The sequence below is a fragment of the Perna viridis genome, chromosome 9 (assembly GCF_037379345.1).
Source record: "Perna viridis isolate PV_CMFRI_1.1 ecotype Kerala chromosome 9, ASM3737934v1, whole genome shotgun sequence".
Taxonomy (NCBI): domain Eukaryota; kingdom Metazoa; phylum Mollusca; class Bivalvia; order Mytilida; family Mytilidae; genus Perna; species Perna viridis.
Window position 1 is genome coordinate 31,655,708 of NC_142453.1, and position 18,199 is coordinate 31,673,906.

An 18,199-nucleotide genomic window follows, 5' to 3' on the forward strand; every position below is an offset into this window, starting at 1 on the left:
TTCATAATAGTTTGATTTATTGTGCAAGTACTTGAAAACACCAACCTTTTCTATGAATAAATTACAATTAGAATTTAACAAAAAAATTTAGAAAGCTTCCAACTATAGATACATACAGTTTCCCATAGTTTTATTTAAATTTTTGAAAGCATTTTTGAGTAATTGTAGGTAAACTAGAAAACACCACCCTTTTCTATGAATATATTTCAATAACTTTAAAACAAAAAAAGAATTGAATCATTTTTTTTAAAAATGGAGCTTCCCACAAAAGATATACACATTTTCTTAACATTTTAACTTAATTTGTGCAAGGAATTTGAGTTGCTGAAACATCATTTTTTGCCCTTCAAGGTCAATAACTCTAACAAGGAGTGGTCTGACAACTATAATCCTTGTAGACTTTTATAGAGCTTATGGTTTGGATCATTTCAACAATCGAAACTTTCTATCTTACATAGTTTTCAAGATTTTGGCTTAAAACTGTAAAAAAAACATTTTTCACTTTTCAAAGGCAATAACTCTAACAAGGAGTCATTCGACAACTTTGATCCTGTGCAGACTTTAGTAGGCCTTATAATCAGGATCATTTTGGCAATTGATAGAATATGACTACACCTAACAGTTTTGAAGAAATATAAGAAAAAACTTCCTACTGACCCCTTTGTTCTATTTTAAGTTACAGCGGCCATGTTTTTCGACAGATCAAAAATCTCCACATCAATTCTATGCAGGATACTCCAAGGAACATTCATACCAAGTTTAGTTCTAATTAGTCAAAAAGTGTTAGAGGAGAACAGTTTTGAAAAATTGTTAATGACGATAACAATCACAGATTATGAAGACGGAGGCCAAGTAATATCAATAGCTCACCTGGCCTTCTACCAGTTCAGCTAAAAAGTGAAAAGTGGGCTAGGTGATACCAAAGTGTGCATGGTTAATATCTATTTTTTTTTCAATCAGTTTTGTACTACAACTTTTAGCTGTAAGTACATGTATGATAATACATATTAGCCAAAACTTAGAGAACAATTAGCAAAATAAAAAATGTAAATAGGTCATTAAAGTATGGGTGATGAACATGTATATTCTCTTTTCTGTACTCAAAGTACAAAATGCAGTATTGGTAGATTTTCCAAAGCAGAAATTTGGAGATTGATTGGTACCTTCTTGTTCATCAGGGTATTTTGTAGTTTTGGTTTATTCATAAAATAGTGATAATTTTGCACTAAATGACTGAGGTTAAATGTGAGTTTAGCATAAATAAAATTAAAATTTAGTCTGCAAAAACATGTCTCTCCCCTCCCTGTCCTGAAAACTGGATCCACTTGCAATATCCACCATGTCTACAGAACAGCTTCATAAAATTCTGTTGAAAGGCAGCAGAGAAGTTGCCCTGACCTGTCCTGTAGTTTCAGGGGCACGCAAATTTCTAGGTTCAAAGGGGCATAACTCCACAAAAATTAGGAGAAAAACATTTCCTGATAATATGCTCAATTACATATGATATTTTTGATACATACCACTTTTCATAAAATTTGGTTTAATAGTTTCAAAAGAGATGCGCTAACAAGGAAATTTATTGGATATTAGGCAAATTTCTAAGTTCAAAGGGACATAAATCCTACAAAAATTGAAGGACAAAAATTTCCTGGTAATATGTGCAACTACATAAGGTGCTCTTGCTACATACCAAGTTTCGTAAAATTTGGTCAGTGGTCTCAAAGGAGTTGCGCTGACAAGGTAATTTATGAGGATTTTGGACAAATTTCTTAGTTCAAAGGGGCATAACTCCTACAAAAATTAGGGGATCAAAATTTCCTGGTAATATGCACAACTACATATGATGTTCTCACTACATAGTAAGGTTCGCAAAATTCTGTTCAGTAGTTTGAGAGGAGTTGTGCAGACAAACTTTGGGACAGACACATGGATAGATCGACAGGACAAGTCAAAAACTGTATCTTTGTGTCTTTGATACAACAATGAAGACTTTACAGTGTCTTCATGTTGTTCTATTGATCATAAGTTTCTTGTGATGATGGTTGTCTTACGTGCACCTTCCCTACACCTCTGTTACACTGCCCAATTAATCTATAACTCACAGTGAGGATTTCTAACCCATTCTGCTAATAGTGCTTCTTTATTGTCAATGCCTGAGCCTACTAACTCCTTCAGTAGTATCTCAGTTCTGGGCTGTAGCCTGAAATGAACAGTAAACCAATATAAATATTCTTCAAGTAACTATCTGTCTATATATGTAAGGTTAAAATATCACTGCAGCAAAAAATCAGGAATATAACATTTAATTTAACACCCAGTAAAAATTGTTCTTCAGAAAAACTTTTATGAATATGACTAAGTCAAAAAGATCTGCTACTACCATTGGGATATGGTCTTATACACTGTATTTCCTGTCAAACAGACCATTCAAATTACAGGATCAGCTGGCCCACTCCAGTATAATACATGCTAAAACTGACTAAGCCAATGACTATAAAACTAACTTAGCCCATGACTATAAAATTTACTTAGCCCATGGCTATAAAACTGACTTAGCCAATGACTGTAAAACTGATTTTGTCCATGACTATAAAACTGACTTAGCCAATGACTGTAAAACTGATTTTGTCCATGACTATAAAAACTGACTTAGCCAATGACTGTAAAACTGATTTTGTCCATGACTTTAAAACTGACTTAGTCAATGACTGTGAAACTGATTATGTCCATGACTATAAAACTGACCTAGCCAATGACTGTAAAACTGATTTTGTCCATGACTTTAAAACTGACTTAGCCAATGACTGTAAAACTGATTTTGTCCATGACTATAAAAACTGACTTAGCCAATGAATATAAAACTGACTTAGCCAATGACTGTAAAACTTACTTAGCCCAAGACTATAAAACTGACTTAGCCAATGACTGTAAAACTTACTTAGCCCATGACTTGACCATAGTGGATGGTAAAGACAATAAATCAGGAACATATTTCTTCAGTTTGGGAATCACAGCTCCTTCAAGTAAAAATCGTGCAAACCACTTATATCTGTCTACATTAGCTGGATACTCAAGTTCTACACATGGTACCTCCCAACAACACCAACTAAATGTTCCAGTCATGTGACATCTAATCTGGTCTTTTGATTGGTCATAAAATGGTGAGGGTTCATCCTGAGGTTTTGACATGGAACAGAAACTTGGAGCATAGATTGGTAACCATTCTGGTTCAATTGCACTTATTCCTACAGAACACAAAATCTAGATTTCTTAATTCATTGGACTAGACAAAAAAAAATCATAAAAGCAAGCATGTTTCAACTATATAATTTGGCTTTCATTATCTGGCTTAACCTCTAACTGCATACAATTTATCCACAATTAACAAATGTAAAACTATATACTCCCTTCTTATTTAGATTGAGGTTATAATCTTATTACATGCAGTTCAATTCTTAAATTGAAAGTAAGTACACACAATTTTATGAATTGACTGAGAAAATTGTCTTAAATCTTTAACTTTAGAGATCAAATATCCTCATATCAGTCATATGTATTTAAGCATTCAGTAGGTGTACAAACATGTTTGCCAGAAAAAAATATGCAACAATTCTTCTAGTTAAAGCAAAGCTTCTTTTCCAGCTACTTTCATATTATTGTTTCGTAGTTTGTTGTATATAAATGTTGTGCTTGGATTAAAGATACAAAGATGGGCTATTGTTTTTTTTTTTATTTTATTACTTCTCGGTGTAATGTCACTGACTCTCGATTTTATACAATATCATAGTTACAGCACAGAACTTTGATACATGTGTTCATGATTTCTGGACCATACCTTTCATGTAAAGTTTAGAAGTCTCTTGTATGTGCTGATAAACAATAAACTCTGGTTTGTGTTTATACAGGACAGAAGTGGGATGTAAAAATACTGGTTCTTCTAACTCTGTACACTGTAAAAAGAGTAAACAAAACATGTTTACCAATTTTAACAGGAGTACATTTACAAACTGTGGAAGAAGTCAGGTTTGTGGGGTACCAATTTTTTTTTGTTTTTATAGTTTGGTTAAACAATGAATTCTAATTCTCATCAATTTTTAAGGTATCAAAAAGTTGTGCATTTTTTAACTCTATTTTTAACATACATGTACTTGTATACATCAAAAATAAACCTACAAAGTTCATTTTAAAACATAGAGACATTCAAATAATGTAGCACAAACAGTGCATTTTTATTATGAAAAAAAAAAAAAAAACTAAATATAAAAAATATATTATAAGCTATAAAAAAGCTAATTAACAATCAATAATGTTATTACAATGTCAACTGAAAAAATACCAAAAATTTGTAAACAATCAATATGTCTACAGTACCTTTTTCACATTTGTATTTGTTATTTCCCTTTTAGGGTAGGTGCACAGGCAAATGTGTCACACATGGGAATCATATGGTTTGCACCATATGATAATCATATGATTCACTTGACATATGATAATTACATGATTATCATATGTTTTTCACAAATTGTCATATGTTTTCAATCCAAAATTGACATATGAGAATCATATGACTATCATATGTTAGATATCATATGATTTTTATATGATTACCATATGATTATCATATGATTTGAGCACCATATAATTGTCATATGTAGCACATTTGGCTGTGTATAGTATTTCTAACATTCGAGCTGAATTTCATAAAAGCACTTTGTTAATTCAAAATATAAATGCTCACTAATCCACATTTATTAATATGTATTATGAATACCTGTTTAAACCTCCAACATAAAAGGGAGACTCCTATAAACTCAATGAAAAATTTGGGATCTCCCACTTGTAAATGTAAGATACATGGAAGGTTTTTTGTTAAAAATTACTGTATTTTCTATGAAAAATACTAAATAATTTAATTTTTAAATCAAAAAATTGCTTTTATGTAAAAATTTCTCACATGAGACAATTGGGAGGAATCTCTGACATGAATTGTTCCAAACAATGAACTTTTCATTCCATCCCTCTTACAAACCTGATAAGCATTCTTTCTCTTCTTCAGATCATCATCAGCATCAGGAGGGGGGTCAGGAAATTTTCTGAAAAATGAATCAAATTTACACCCATTAATTTATCTACATCAATGAACTAAAAAAACACAAAATCATTCTTTCCGATTGTTTATAACAATATTACACATTTAAAATTTTGCAACATATGATTAGCATATAAATCGAGCATGTTACAGTTAACATATGATTATTGCATGATTATCATATGATAATCATATATTTATCAGAAACATGATAATCATATGTTTTCAAGCCAAACATATAATATGATTATAATATGTAAATCATCATATATATCATATGTAGTACATTTGGCTGTTTACATCTTTAATGCAGCCATTTTCAATTACCAGACATACAACTTAAATAATAAAAAAAAAAACATTTTTTTCAATTTAAATATGAAACTTGCCTTTTCCTCTCAAAAGAGTTTGTCCTTTCTGGGCAAACTGCAGAAACCACCTCACTTAAATTTTATTTGTCTGGGGCTTCACAATTTTTTTAAATTGACACCTTTCAATCAAAATATGTTAAACTTATAATTGAAACATGATAAAAGGTGTGTCACAGTTTCCTTATGAGCTCACCTTGCTACGTGATCTGAGAGCCCAGATAATATAATTTGTCGTAGTAGTTTTGCCTGGATATCTGTTGGTGGTTCTAGTTTGGGGTTAAGACATATATTTGCATCAGGAATAACCATGTTCACTGTAAAAAAAAAATTATTGCTTTAGCAGGTACAGGTCAATCCAGAAAGATGATATGAGTGAAAATGAACAATTATTATCTGTTTATTCCTATAGTGCATATAATGTTGTTAATTTTTCCATTGACAATAGTATAAAATTGATCACTAGTTTCTAACAATAATCTCCCTTCATGATTCTCATAATAATGCACTAAGAAACCAAATAAAGATCAAAAGAAAGTTTTAAAAAATGCTACAAGATATGTTACCTCAGATTTTATTATCAGTCAGGATACAGGAAGAGATGTCACAGGAGCATTACCATCTCAATATAAAACATTCTTTTAAATACAATAGTAGCAATAGTTTTCTATAAAAATTTCGGCACACTCTCATCTATGAAAAAGTTATCACGGGAACGAAGGTTCTGGCAGAAATCAAATTAGCACAATCCAGAGACAAAGACCAGACAGGGAAAACAGACACACACAATAAAGAATGCAATCCAGGGACAAAGACCAGACAGGGAAAACAGACACACACAACAAAGAATGTAATCCAGGGACAAAGACCAGACATGGAAAACAGACACACACAACAAAGAACATCCAATAACTACAATAATATGAGTAAATCAGCAACTATAATTTTAACAAATGGGTAAATGAAAATGTGACTAAAATACAATAAGATTAAACGAATGGTACTGAAAAAGACAACATATATGTGGTTGAATTTTATATGAACATCATATCCAAAATAGTACATTTAATGTACTAAAGCATTTACCCTACCAATATATTGCAAATACAAGATCTAACTAAAAAAGGAAAGTAAATCATACCGTAAGTTTTTGTACGTACCAGTATTAGTAAGCTGTGCTCTGAGTTTTCGGACTTCCCTCATAGCTTTATATCTAAGACCATGTTTCTGACAAAAATCATATGTACATCCCTGATATTCAGCTGAACCAATTGCTTTCAGCAATACCATCAAATCTCCAAGCAACAATGAATGACCCTGAATAAAGGTAAATTTTAGATTTAATTCTATTTTGTAATGCCATAAAGCATGAGAAAAATAATTATAAGTTAGTGACAGCCTATAACCAAGCAATGCAATTACACATTCTTCTAACATTTTTTTGATTTATGATCTGCATATTTTATTTCTAAATCAATTTAAAGACTACTTTCACTTTGAATTCACTTCCCTGACCCATTATTGCAGACCAAACTGATATTCCAGTTTGCTGGACATAAATTGTTAGTCTCGCATGCCTAATATGATTGTTGAATGGCAATTTGTGTGTATTATGGGTGCTTCATTGTACATTATTATATCAATTCAATCCTAGACGGAGCTTCATGTACAAAATATATCAACTGTATAAAACATCATAAAATACATTAATTTGCTAACCTTATTTTGAGAAATGTCATGCTTTTGCACATATACAAGAAGATCAGTGCAGTTTTCAATTAAATACACAAGAAAAAGCCATACTGCAAAGATGACACATCTTTTTCAAAGTAACAGCTGTCTAATACTACTTAATGAACACAATATTACTAATTATACATGTACTGTAAGTGTATACATTTACCACTTCAATTGTAATACAATATGTATGTTAAAAAACAAATGTACTTTGATTTGGCTTCAATGTAAATTATAAGTCCTAGTATACACTTCAGCACTGATTTTTTATACTTACGGATCCTGCCCATAGTCTTCTGACCTGAGCCATATACTGTAACTGGTTACGGAATGCCTCTTTCTACAAAAATCAAAAATCATGGTTAAAATAAACTAAACTGGGGCTATTTTAGGAATTTTATCATTGGAACAATTAATTTCAATATTTTCATATTTCCACAATAGCAAACCTTTAAAACTCAATGCACAATCATGATATGATTTATTCTGCTCTGTACTAAATTATGAGACTGACACACTACACTAGGTCTTTGACAGCGCCCTAGACCACTCGGCCAGCTAGGCTATATGCAAAGTGGCCGAGTGGTCTAGGGTGCTGGACTTTGTGCAGGTGGTGTTGCCATAGATGTCACAGCAGTACGAGTTCGAGTCCCGTGGAGGAAACGACCAAAAATTTGCATCACAAATTGACAGTTCTAACATCGTTGGGAATTTTTCAGACCTTTCTATATGTTTACATATCTTCCCTGTATCAATTTGATCTGATGGAGCAGTGAAGTGAATAGAGTCGTCACATTCTGAGACGTTTATATATATACATATATATAAATATATATATATATATATACTTACCTCCTTGTCTGTATCAGCTGGTTTCTGTATCTCCACAAACACTTCTTGTACAGACAATCCTGCTACCATGGCAACAACATACACCAAAAGATCATGCTGATGACCAAGTGCCAACATTTTAGCATATCTAGGGGACACAGGAAAGCAAGCCATAACTTTGCCAAGTGGAGTAATTTTTGTGACAGGTGCCTTCTTCAGATCTTTCATACGGACAGCTTTGACTGGTGGCGTCAAAGCCCCAAGGGATACCAGTAATTTTTCTGCTGCCTTGATGAGAAAAAGACAAGGTTCATTATTATACAATGACAGATTACTTAATAAATCTAAACAAAGATTTTCTATAGATTATACTTTTTCATTTGTTCAATATAGGCTTTGCTCCCTCAGAGAAAATGCAAAAAAAAATTTGCACTAAGCAAAACCCTATAAGTAAATACCAAAATAAAAGATTGACTGTTGGGGTTTAACACCTGAGCAGCAATATTTTGATATATTCAAGCAACCAAAAGTAAACGATTGATTGTTAGGGTGTAACACCCGAGCAGCAATATTTCAGCTATATTCAAGCGACAAAAAATAAATGATTGATTGTTAGGGTTTAACGCCCGAGCAGCAATATTTTGTTATATTCAAGCAACCAAAAATAAATGATTGATAGTTAGGGTGTAACGATCCAGCAGCAATATTTCGCTATATTCAAGCAACCAAAAATAAACGATTGATTGTTAGGGTGTAACACCCAAGCAGCAATATTTCAGCTATATTCAAATGACCAAAAATAAAAAATACACAGCAATATACATGTAAAAACAAGAATAACTTTTAGGTTTTGATTCAAAGAAAGTTGATGCCTAATTTTCAAAGTCAAAAAGGACTTTATTTTTAGTTTAAGAGTTATAACCTAGCTAAACACTTCATGGTAATTTGAACAGAGTAAAGTTTACTTACCTTTACTTGTTCATCATCAGGTGGAGTTGGGAATGGAAAGTTTACAATCCTGTCTATATTCATATACTGTAATAAAATATAACTTTTCTTTCTATAATATGAAACATAATGAAAAAAACACTGAAAAAAATGATAAAAGTTGAAACAGCACGACTGTAAAAACATGCTAAAGATTTAGGCTAAAAAAAATATGCTAGGTTCTCAGGCACCGCCACATCCCTAAAAACCCTCCCGTATCTGCGATTTTTATTACAGTAAAATCAGGAAATTTTATACCTGTTCCAGAAATTTTCATATCCAGTCCGGAATCAACTTTTAATTGGTAACAAAATCATCTGCGCACTTGACAGAAATGTATGCGAATGAGGCTGTTATTTAACATTGATCATTAAAAACGAAAGTTTGTCTCGTGGCAGAGAGATGGCTTTTATTTTTTGCCACATTTCATATTCCAGTAAAGTTTTAATGCCATGGAGTATTTTATCTAACTTCTCAACATCCTGTACATTTACAGAATTGTTCAATTCGATGCAATTTCTCGAAAAAAAAAAGAAGAAAACTTGCTTCTGATAAAAAAAAAAACCCTCCCTCCCACATCAATCTTTTTTTTTAAAGTTGCCTGAGAACCTATGCATTTTTTTGTATGGCCTTGTATCACATTTTTTGTTTGTTTTCATAAACAGGATTTTTATTGTACAAAACTGCATGATGAAGTTCATATGGTGTTGATTAAATAATAAAATTCTATATTTAATCCTGATAGCCAATCTAAGGAGTTGTGTCCACAAAGTCTTTGTGGCAAATAAACAGGTGATTTATAAACCATGCAGTATGGGTAATAAGGGCAAAGCAAGCCGTACTTTCATTTGTAGTACCAAGTCATCAACAGGTCGTCTCATAATTTCTGCTGGTGCAAACTTTTCAAAATCATCATTATATACTGCTGAAGAATATAATCTGAAATAAAGAGGGATTCAAATGTAAACTGAAACTTACTACATGTAGTACTTTAATTTTTAGGATATTGGTCCTAGACTTGAAAACTGCGCAATGAGTTTTGTTTATTACATAAAGATGAATGAGCATTTCTTATGGGTTAAAACATGGAATTGAAGTATTCATTAATAAGCAGTAAATCTCTAAACTCTGAAAGTGTGGATTCTGGGCAATGTATGTAAATTTACATCATCAAAAGCAAACGGAGAATAAAAAGGAAGAGATCCTTACTTAAGTGTATATATTTGTAAAAATCAGAAACATGCAGTCAAAACCCCACTGGTCTAACAATATAATTTCACTCAAGGGTGCTTTCTCTATTTGAAAAGACCATTATTAACCAACTACGTTAAAATATGTCAAAAACTGACCAATTGATATGAATTCAAACCGGGCATCTATACGTGGCAAAAATGAAAAAAGAGGGCCAACATGGCATCATAACTTCCAGTCAATTGACACCGGCATTTCGAATTAGATATTTTCACTTCATTATCTTGCTGGATTATTTATGCATATGTACCTTATCATGTATATAATTAACCAAACAAATAAGAAACTTAGAGTAAGGTAAGAAAATTTTATTTTAATTTGGCATGTCATTTAAATACAATCACCAGCTCTAAGGAGCTTCAGACCAAATATAAAAACATACATTATGCACCATAAACAAGACCAACTAGAATCAAAGGATGTGCACATAGAAAACTGAAAGGAATCCAACATAACTATGATATGCAAACCAAAAATTTATTACACCTGGCAAGCCTATTGTAATGTCTAAAACAAAAGAGCATAATATAACAACTTCAATTTTCCCTTGATTCTGATTGCGCACATAGTCAAATTACACCACCAAAATGATGGTTTCTTTTCATACCATGTTTCACCCACTGCCTGACTTCATATTGAGGTTACAAAAAAAAAAACAAATATATAAACAATCATGGAACATGTTGATTACCTGTAACAATGACCAGGGCCTACACGACCAGCTCTTCCTGCTCTCTGATTGGCCGATGCTTTTGATGTCCATGTTATTTTGAATGTAGACACACCAGTCACCTTATCGTAAAACTTTGTCTTTACCTAGAAAAGTAAAAGCAAAATAAACATAATGCACAATAATATGAATATCATGGTTATCAAAAAACCAGGGATCCAAATTTACATACAAAAGTGGAAGGCCCCAGACTTTTTCAAGTTTAATTATTAATGTTCCAGTTAAAGAAAACCAAAAGTCCTCAACAAAAGGTCAATAAATACAATTAAAGGTCCTGGACCTAGGTAAATGATATGTCAAAGGTCCTAGGTCAGAAACTGATGACCCCGCACCTGGATCCACCACTAATTTGGACCCCTGGAAACAATAATAGTACAATCCCTTCCTTTCTTTTATCATGTTTTAAAAAAGTTATCAATCAGATCAATTCATGGGATCAAAGCGGTCAATTAAATCTGATCCGAAAAATGCATACTTTAAGAAACTTTAGAAAGTCAGGATCAAAAGGTCACAGTAAATCAGTTTCATGAATCACCAAACGAACTTATTAACCAAATTATTTACCAGGGCAATTTAATTTTGCTAATTTCACAAGCAAAAATGAACCATGAGAGTAAATTACAGCAAATAACTCATTATGGAACACATGTAAAAAATGGAAATATATAATACCGATACAGAATTGATATCCTTAAATGTATAATTGGTATCTGTAAAAGCAATTTGGTTTACAGTACTAATTGCACTGAATGTTTTAGTCTTACCTTGCCAGTATCAACAACACATTTAACCTTTGGTATGGTCAGAGATGTTTCAGCCACATTGTGTATCTTACCTTGCCAGTATCAACAACATATTTAACCTGTGGTATGGTCAGAGATGTTTCAGCCACATTGGTTGCCACCACACACAGTCTACAACCTTCTGGTGGTGGACTAAACACCTATGGAAGATAATTTGTTTCAACTTTATAACACAAAATTGAATGTAAACAAGTCAATGCTAATCACATGCTTAAGTCTTTTTGTAACAGTTCAATTTTCCTTCAATGAGTACTTCTTGTATACAATTATTTTTTTTTAATTTAGATCTTCCTATGTATTTGATTCTAATGCTGCTGATGAGATGGTTACTCCTTCAAACATGTGTACAGCATATTATAATTTGAAATATATATGATAGGTATTTTTTGTATTCTATATCAGGTGCATACATAAAATCGTAAACTTCATCAGACCATTCTTCTGAATCATCAAATTATACCAAATCTACAAAACCATGAACAAAATACCTTTGTTCCTCTATAACAGTATTTTACTAATGGCACTGTATATCAGTAATTCAGAATGTAGCTAAATTCACTTGATCCTTACCTTATTTTGTTTCTCTTTGGACAGCAGTGAATACAGAGGTAAAACATAGAGAGGTTCTGAAGTGCCTGCTGTTTGTAAATCCTCTTCATTCTTAAAACAAGAAAACAAATAAATAGTAGCATGAAATCATTTTTCATTGAGATACAAGTTTTATGGTTTTTGTTTGGTTGTTCAAAACCTCAAATTCAAACTCTATTTCCATTGAATACAAAAATGCAAATTAGAAGTCCACATTTGAATAAAAAAAATTAATTCACAAACTTCCAACCGAAAAAAAAACAGGTTTACTTCACACTTGATAACTGAATGGATAATGAAACATACATGTATATTAAACAGCAGGTAATCTTCAAATGACATACAGATTATGCCTAAAATATTGATATATTTACTTGTCCTTCTTCAGTATCTTCAGTGAGGAATTCCTCATCAACATCTGAATCTCCTCCTTCCCTCTCAGCCTCTTCATCAATTGGTTCTATAGAGTAACTATTGGAAACCCAAATTATACAAGGTCAATAATTTCTTTCTACTATGAATGACCACATTTTGGTTATTTACAATCACCAATTGATTAGCCTTTTCATTATAGCCAGCACTCCACAGTATTGTAGAACTGCCTAATTTTGGTCTAGTAATCTGATGCTTTGTAACATTTATCACTTTAAAAAATTGTCAAGCATCTGTAAATCTATATGTCTAGAAATAGCTCAAGCCAAGGTCATCAGGATGCAGTAAAAATTTTCTGGGAAAAAATTACCCACAGCATATAGGGTTACCATAGAAACCATGCAAAAATATGCGAAAATTTGCAAAAAAGTTCATAAAATCAGGTTTAAAAATATCAAATTTCCTGCAAAATATCTGAAATTTTTATTTCAATCCCTGAAACTGTTCAAACTTTTCCCTTCAAAAACCCCTTCCTCATATGGGCATCGCCGGTTAGATTTTGAGCTATTTCACTTTGTAATCCACTTATTAAATTTAGCATGGTAAAAATTGACTTACTTTCACTTTCACAATGAAGTCAAATTGTCATTGAAAAAAAGCCCCTTCAACATTGAAAATATATAAAACATTGCAAAATACTTTGTAAAGTCCCCTTTTTCAGAAAATGTTTTATCAACAGTAGATTCTTCATTTTTAATCACTATAGCAACCACCGGTTTCCATTAATGTCATTTTTCATCCCTAGCCAAAAGTATGAAACTAAACTAAACGGTGGAGTTCTGGCTTAAGCAGAATGCAATATTAAATATTGTAATTTTCTAGTTATTTCTTGAAAGCTTACCTTCTACCAGCAAAATGATACCAAATTTATCAAAATTGGACAATTCATAACAAGTTTAGAGGCACTCTCATACTAAGCTATCTCCTCTTCATTAGTGGAGAATTTTCCTTATACCTAAGTGCAGATATGAATTTCACTGTTTTGCTATGATCATCTTTTAAATGAAAATTTCCACTTAAAACATACAAAATCACAACCCATATGTACTTATAAACCCTAAATTTGGGGTTTTGTAAGCTTTTAACACAGGTTTTATGCCAAAATAGTGCATTTGAAGCTCATCACATGAAAAATCACAGAAATCTGAATGAACTGAAAACCAAATACTAAAAAGTCCACTCCAGGTCTAAGGTTATTAAACCTTTGCTTATTGTGCACTTAAAAGTTGCCTGGTTAACTATTTTACATGTAACCTACGCAAATATTTAGCTTTTAAAAATATATTTCATTCTTTGTGATGGCAAGAACCATATTCACACATGAATCAGTTCAATGATTGTTTTGTTAACTTTGCAAAAAATCTGCATACTTGGTTGCTAGGGACTTATTAGCTAACAACAACATAGGTCCATACCATAAGTTACATTGTTTTCACCCTTGTATCAAAGCATAGCATAAAAACACTAGTTTCCAAGATGTAAAGCAATTTTTTTAAATGTGTAGGGGTATAGGCAGCTCCCTTTAAGCCAGCACTCCACAGTATTGTAGAACTGCCTAATTTTGGTCTTGTAATCTGATGCTTTGTAACATTTATCACTTTAAAAAATTGTCAAGCATCTGTAAATCTATATGTCTAGAAATAGCTCAAGCCAAGGTCATCAGGATGCAGTAAAAATTTTCTGGGAAAAAATTACCCACAGCATATAGGGTTACCATAGAAACCATGCAAAAATATGCGAAAATTTGCAAAAAAGTTCATAAAATCAGGTTTAAAAATATCAAATTTCCTGCAAAATATCTGAAATTTTTATTTCAATCCCTGAAACTGTTCAAACTTTTCCCTTCAAAAACCCCTTCCTCATATGGGCATCGCCGGTTAGATTTTGAGCTATTTCACTTTGTAATCCACTTATTAAATTTAGCATGGTAAAAAATTGACTTACTTTCACTTTCACAATGAAGTCAAATTGTCATTGAAAAAAAGCCCCTTCAACATTGAAAATATATAAAACATTGCAAAATACTTTTAAAAGTCCCCTTTTTTCAGAAAATGTTTTATCAACAATAGATTCTTCATTTTTAATCACTATAGCAACCACCGGTTTCCATTTATGTCATTTTTCATCCCTAGCCAAAAGTGTGAAACTAAACTAAACTGTGGAGTGCTGGCTATAGAGATCTTGAAATGAATGTCTAATTTTGTAAAGGGTGGATTAAATTTCAAATCAACCTGTGTTATCAGATAACAACATTAACGGGAATTCTTGTAATGTGTTTTTATGAAAAAGTCTTAGCATGATTGATTGTGGTTTAGAGTCCTATGGCAGATATTTCATACATTTCAGGATAAGAGAGTTTGACACATCAAACAAACACTGCTTTGTACTAGTTGGACACACTGAACTTATAGACTTGGACTGGGATCAAACTCACAACCTCCCATGATGAGGACAAACATGTCTGTCACAGACAAGTGAGGTGGTGACTTAGAATGAATAAAAATTGTTATTTCTCATTTGAAATATCTTAAATTAATTACTCTGGAAAAATTGATGGATCATTTCAACCTATATATGTAACAGAATATAGTACCTATAACAATATCTTTATTAAATTTATTAAAAAGTTAATATTCAATGTTCTTACCTGTCAAGGTTAATTTTAGGAAGAATTTCAGCTTTTTGCTTCTCTTTCTTTTGTCTTCTTGTCATTCTCTCTTTTGGTTCTGGAAACATAAAAAGCAAATACTATTGACCAAAGTAGCATGAACCTGAATAAATCTACAATGCAGAACATTTTAAACAGAGGGCTCCCAGGAGCTTGAATCACTTATCTGGTTGAATTTTGCCTTTCAAGGGCAATAAATTTAACAAGAAGTTGTCCAACTATTTTGACTCAAGAAGACTTTGGTAGGACTTATTATAAGGATAATTTCAACAACTGAAATTTTCTTTCTGTCTATCATAGTTTTCAAGATATTGGCTGAAAACTGTAAAAAAAAAAACACAAAAAAATCATCAATTTTTCCCTTTCAAGGGAAATAACTCTTACAAGTAGTGTCTGACAACTTTTATCCCTGAAGACTTTTGTAGTCCTAATAATAAGGATCATTTCAGCTATTGAAAGAATTTGGCTAAACCTAACAGTTTTGGAGATATATGCAAAAAACTACTGCCTGAACCCTATGTCCTATTTTTAATAACGGCAGCCATGTTTTTCGACAGATAAAAAATCTCCATATCAGTTCTATGCAGGATACCCCAAAGAACATTCATACTAAGTTTGGTTTCAATTGGTCAAGTAGTGTCAGAGGAGAAGATATCTGAAAGAAATAACATTAAAAAGAGCAAAAAATGTTGAAAAAGGGCAACTACTCCAACATGGCTTAACGGATTAAAACGAAAATTTGACCACAGATAGATCTCATCATGCTAAATAGTTTTTCCTCATCAGAATTTAGCTAAACCTAATGGTTTCGGAGATATATGCAAAAAAACTACTGTCTGATTCCTATGTTCTATTTTTAGTAACAGTGGCTAGGTGAGCTAAAAATTCCATTATAACTACATTTTCTAAATTTAAAAAACTACTCATAATTTTCATTAACATAAGTTAAACCCATTGTTTGATTGAACATTATAAAAGGTTTTGTTGTACTTACACAACAATTTACATGCAAAATTCTGTATAAAACACATGAAATTCCAAATACACCATACAAATATTTTAAAATTGTTCAACAATTATTCATGTATTATGACAAATATACTTAAATACTAACAACTCCTTCAACAGATCAATAGAGAAAGATTTCCTAAGTCTTTGAGACTAATAAATTTTTCTCTCTACAGAAATAGTTTTCTTCAATGTATAAGACTTACAAATTTTCCTCAAATGGAAAAGTTCTTGAGAATTACTAACAGCTTATTCAACATGAGCACTTCAGACTTACCAACTTTTTCAATTTATAGGACTTACAGATTTTTCCCTCATCAAGGTGATTTTTCATCTACAGTGAAAGTACTATTGTTTGTGGGGTACCAATTTTCGTGGTATTTATGGGTAGGCCAAACCATGAAATTTGGTTCCCAATGAAAAGGAGATTCTTATTGATGTGTATACTGAAAACCTCAAAACCACTAATTGAAGAATCCACAAACTTGTGTTTCTTCCCTGATCCATGAAAATTGGTATCCACGAATATAAGTACTTTCACAGTATTATAAGTGACATCTACCATATTTTCACTTTACTAGGATAATTTTTTTTTAGACTTACCCACAACAGGAAACATTTTTCCGGAGTTTTAGTAATTGAGTCTTTTTCTTTCTACATTAATGTCGGGCCTCATATTTAATCATGAAAAGACAAGTAAAAGGAGTAACTTGATAGGGAAAGTTTTTCCAGTGTTTTATGGACTTACCAACTTTTCCCTCAACAGGAAAAGTTTTCCTGAGTTTTTGACACAATGTATTGACCTCCTGTTGACCAGTAACAAACACCAAGATCCCACCTTCTGGTAACATCCTGTGGATTTTACAGATCTGTCAAAAAAATAAAACAGAATAAATGTCAGTACTAAATTTTGAATTAAGAAATGTATTTGTTTGAAATATTTTTTTATTTAAAAACAAGTTTCCAGTTATCAAAATTCAAGTTCTAATTACATGTAAGCTACAGCTATTCTAGTTATCAAAGTTCCAGTTCTAATTACATGTAAGCTACAGCTATTCTAGTTATCAAAGTTCCAGTTCTAATTACATGTAAGCCAGATTAATTCTAATGAACATTACAAGGACATTATATAATTCAATCCATTAATCTCCACTTACAATCTGTTGGTCATTTATTCCCTATTTGGTGTATGTGTTACTTGTCCATGGTTAAATGTTCCCTTTATAGGGTAAATAAACAGCTAGTGAGAGCTTTGGGTAAGGTACATGTACATGTGCATACCTGTTAATTCTACTTGATGACAATCCATATTTCTCACGGTTTTCTACCGAAATAATAGGAATATTAATTGGAAACAGTGAATAACCAAAATATGATCGCAAGTGCCGAAGAACGCCTATATTTAACAAGTGCATGGAACTTGCTACACGCACCAGTTAAATCTTCATGTGTTCTTGGCACGACTGATCATATTATGGTTATTCACGATAACCAACTGATTGTCCTATTTATTATGTAGATTTCCTGCATTATTCATTGTTATTTTCAAAACATAAATTTAAAATTTTGTGAACGGCAGATTGATATTCATGTTGTGATGTTTTGGCGGGAGAAAGCGTGAGAGTGAAATTACCAAATTTATTTCACAGTGTGAATTACACTGGGAACATTAGGTAAATCACTGCTATCTATATAACAGTGATAAGT

At 31.9% G+C, this 18,199-nt stretch overlaps 1 protein-coding gene across 2 annotated transcripts in view; it reads right to left on the bottom strand.

Moving 5' to 3' along the window:
- LOC148607819 (putative ATP-dependent RNA helicase DHX37) overlaps window positions 1-18,199 on the bottom strand; it is a 28,628-nt gene that overhangs the window by 989 nt on the left and 9,440 nt on the right. Inside the window, exons 11-26 of one of the 2 annotated variants that reach the window (XM_088546939.1) lie at window positions 17,241-17,361; window positions 15,464-15,542; window positions 12,759-12,855; window positions 12,367-12,456; window positions 11,829-11,936; window positions 10,955-11,079; window positions 9,855-9,951; window positions 8,995-9,060; window positions 8,047-8,313; window positions 7,472-7,534; window positions 6,618-6,774; window positions 5,654-5,774; window positions 5,030-5,093; window positions 3,836-3,950; window positions 2,939-3,245; window positions 2,103-2,200 (exon numbers count right to left, since the gene is read on the bottom strand). In XM_088546939.1, coding sequence (XP_088403065.1) covers window positions 2,103-2,200; window positions 2,939-3,245; window positions 3,836-3,950; window positions 5,030-5,093; window positions 5,654-5,774; window positions 6,618-6,774; window positions 7,472-7,534; window positions 8,047-8,313; window positions 8,995-9,060; window positions 9,855-9,951; window positions 10,955-11,079; window positions 11,829-11,936; window positions 12,367-12,456; window positions 12,759-12,855; window positions 15,464-15,542; window positions 17,241-17,361 — 1,975 coding nt within the window. The remainder of the gene's footprint in view (window positions 1-2,102; window positions 2,201-2,938; window positions 3,246-3,835; window positions 3,951-5,029; window positions 5,094-5,653; window positions 5,775-6,617; window positions 6,775-7,471; window positions 7,535-8,046; window positions 8,314-8,994; window positions 9,061-9,854; window positions 9,952-10,954; window positions 11,080-11,828; window positions 11,937-12,366; window positions 12,457-12,758; window positions 12,856-15,463; window positions 15,543-17,240; window positions 17,362-18,199) is intronic. The other variant, XR_015915480.1, reaches the window with a different exon arrangement.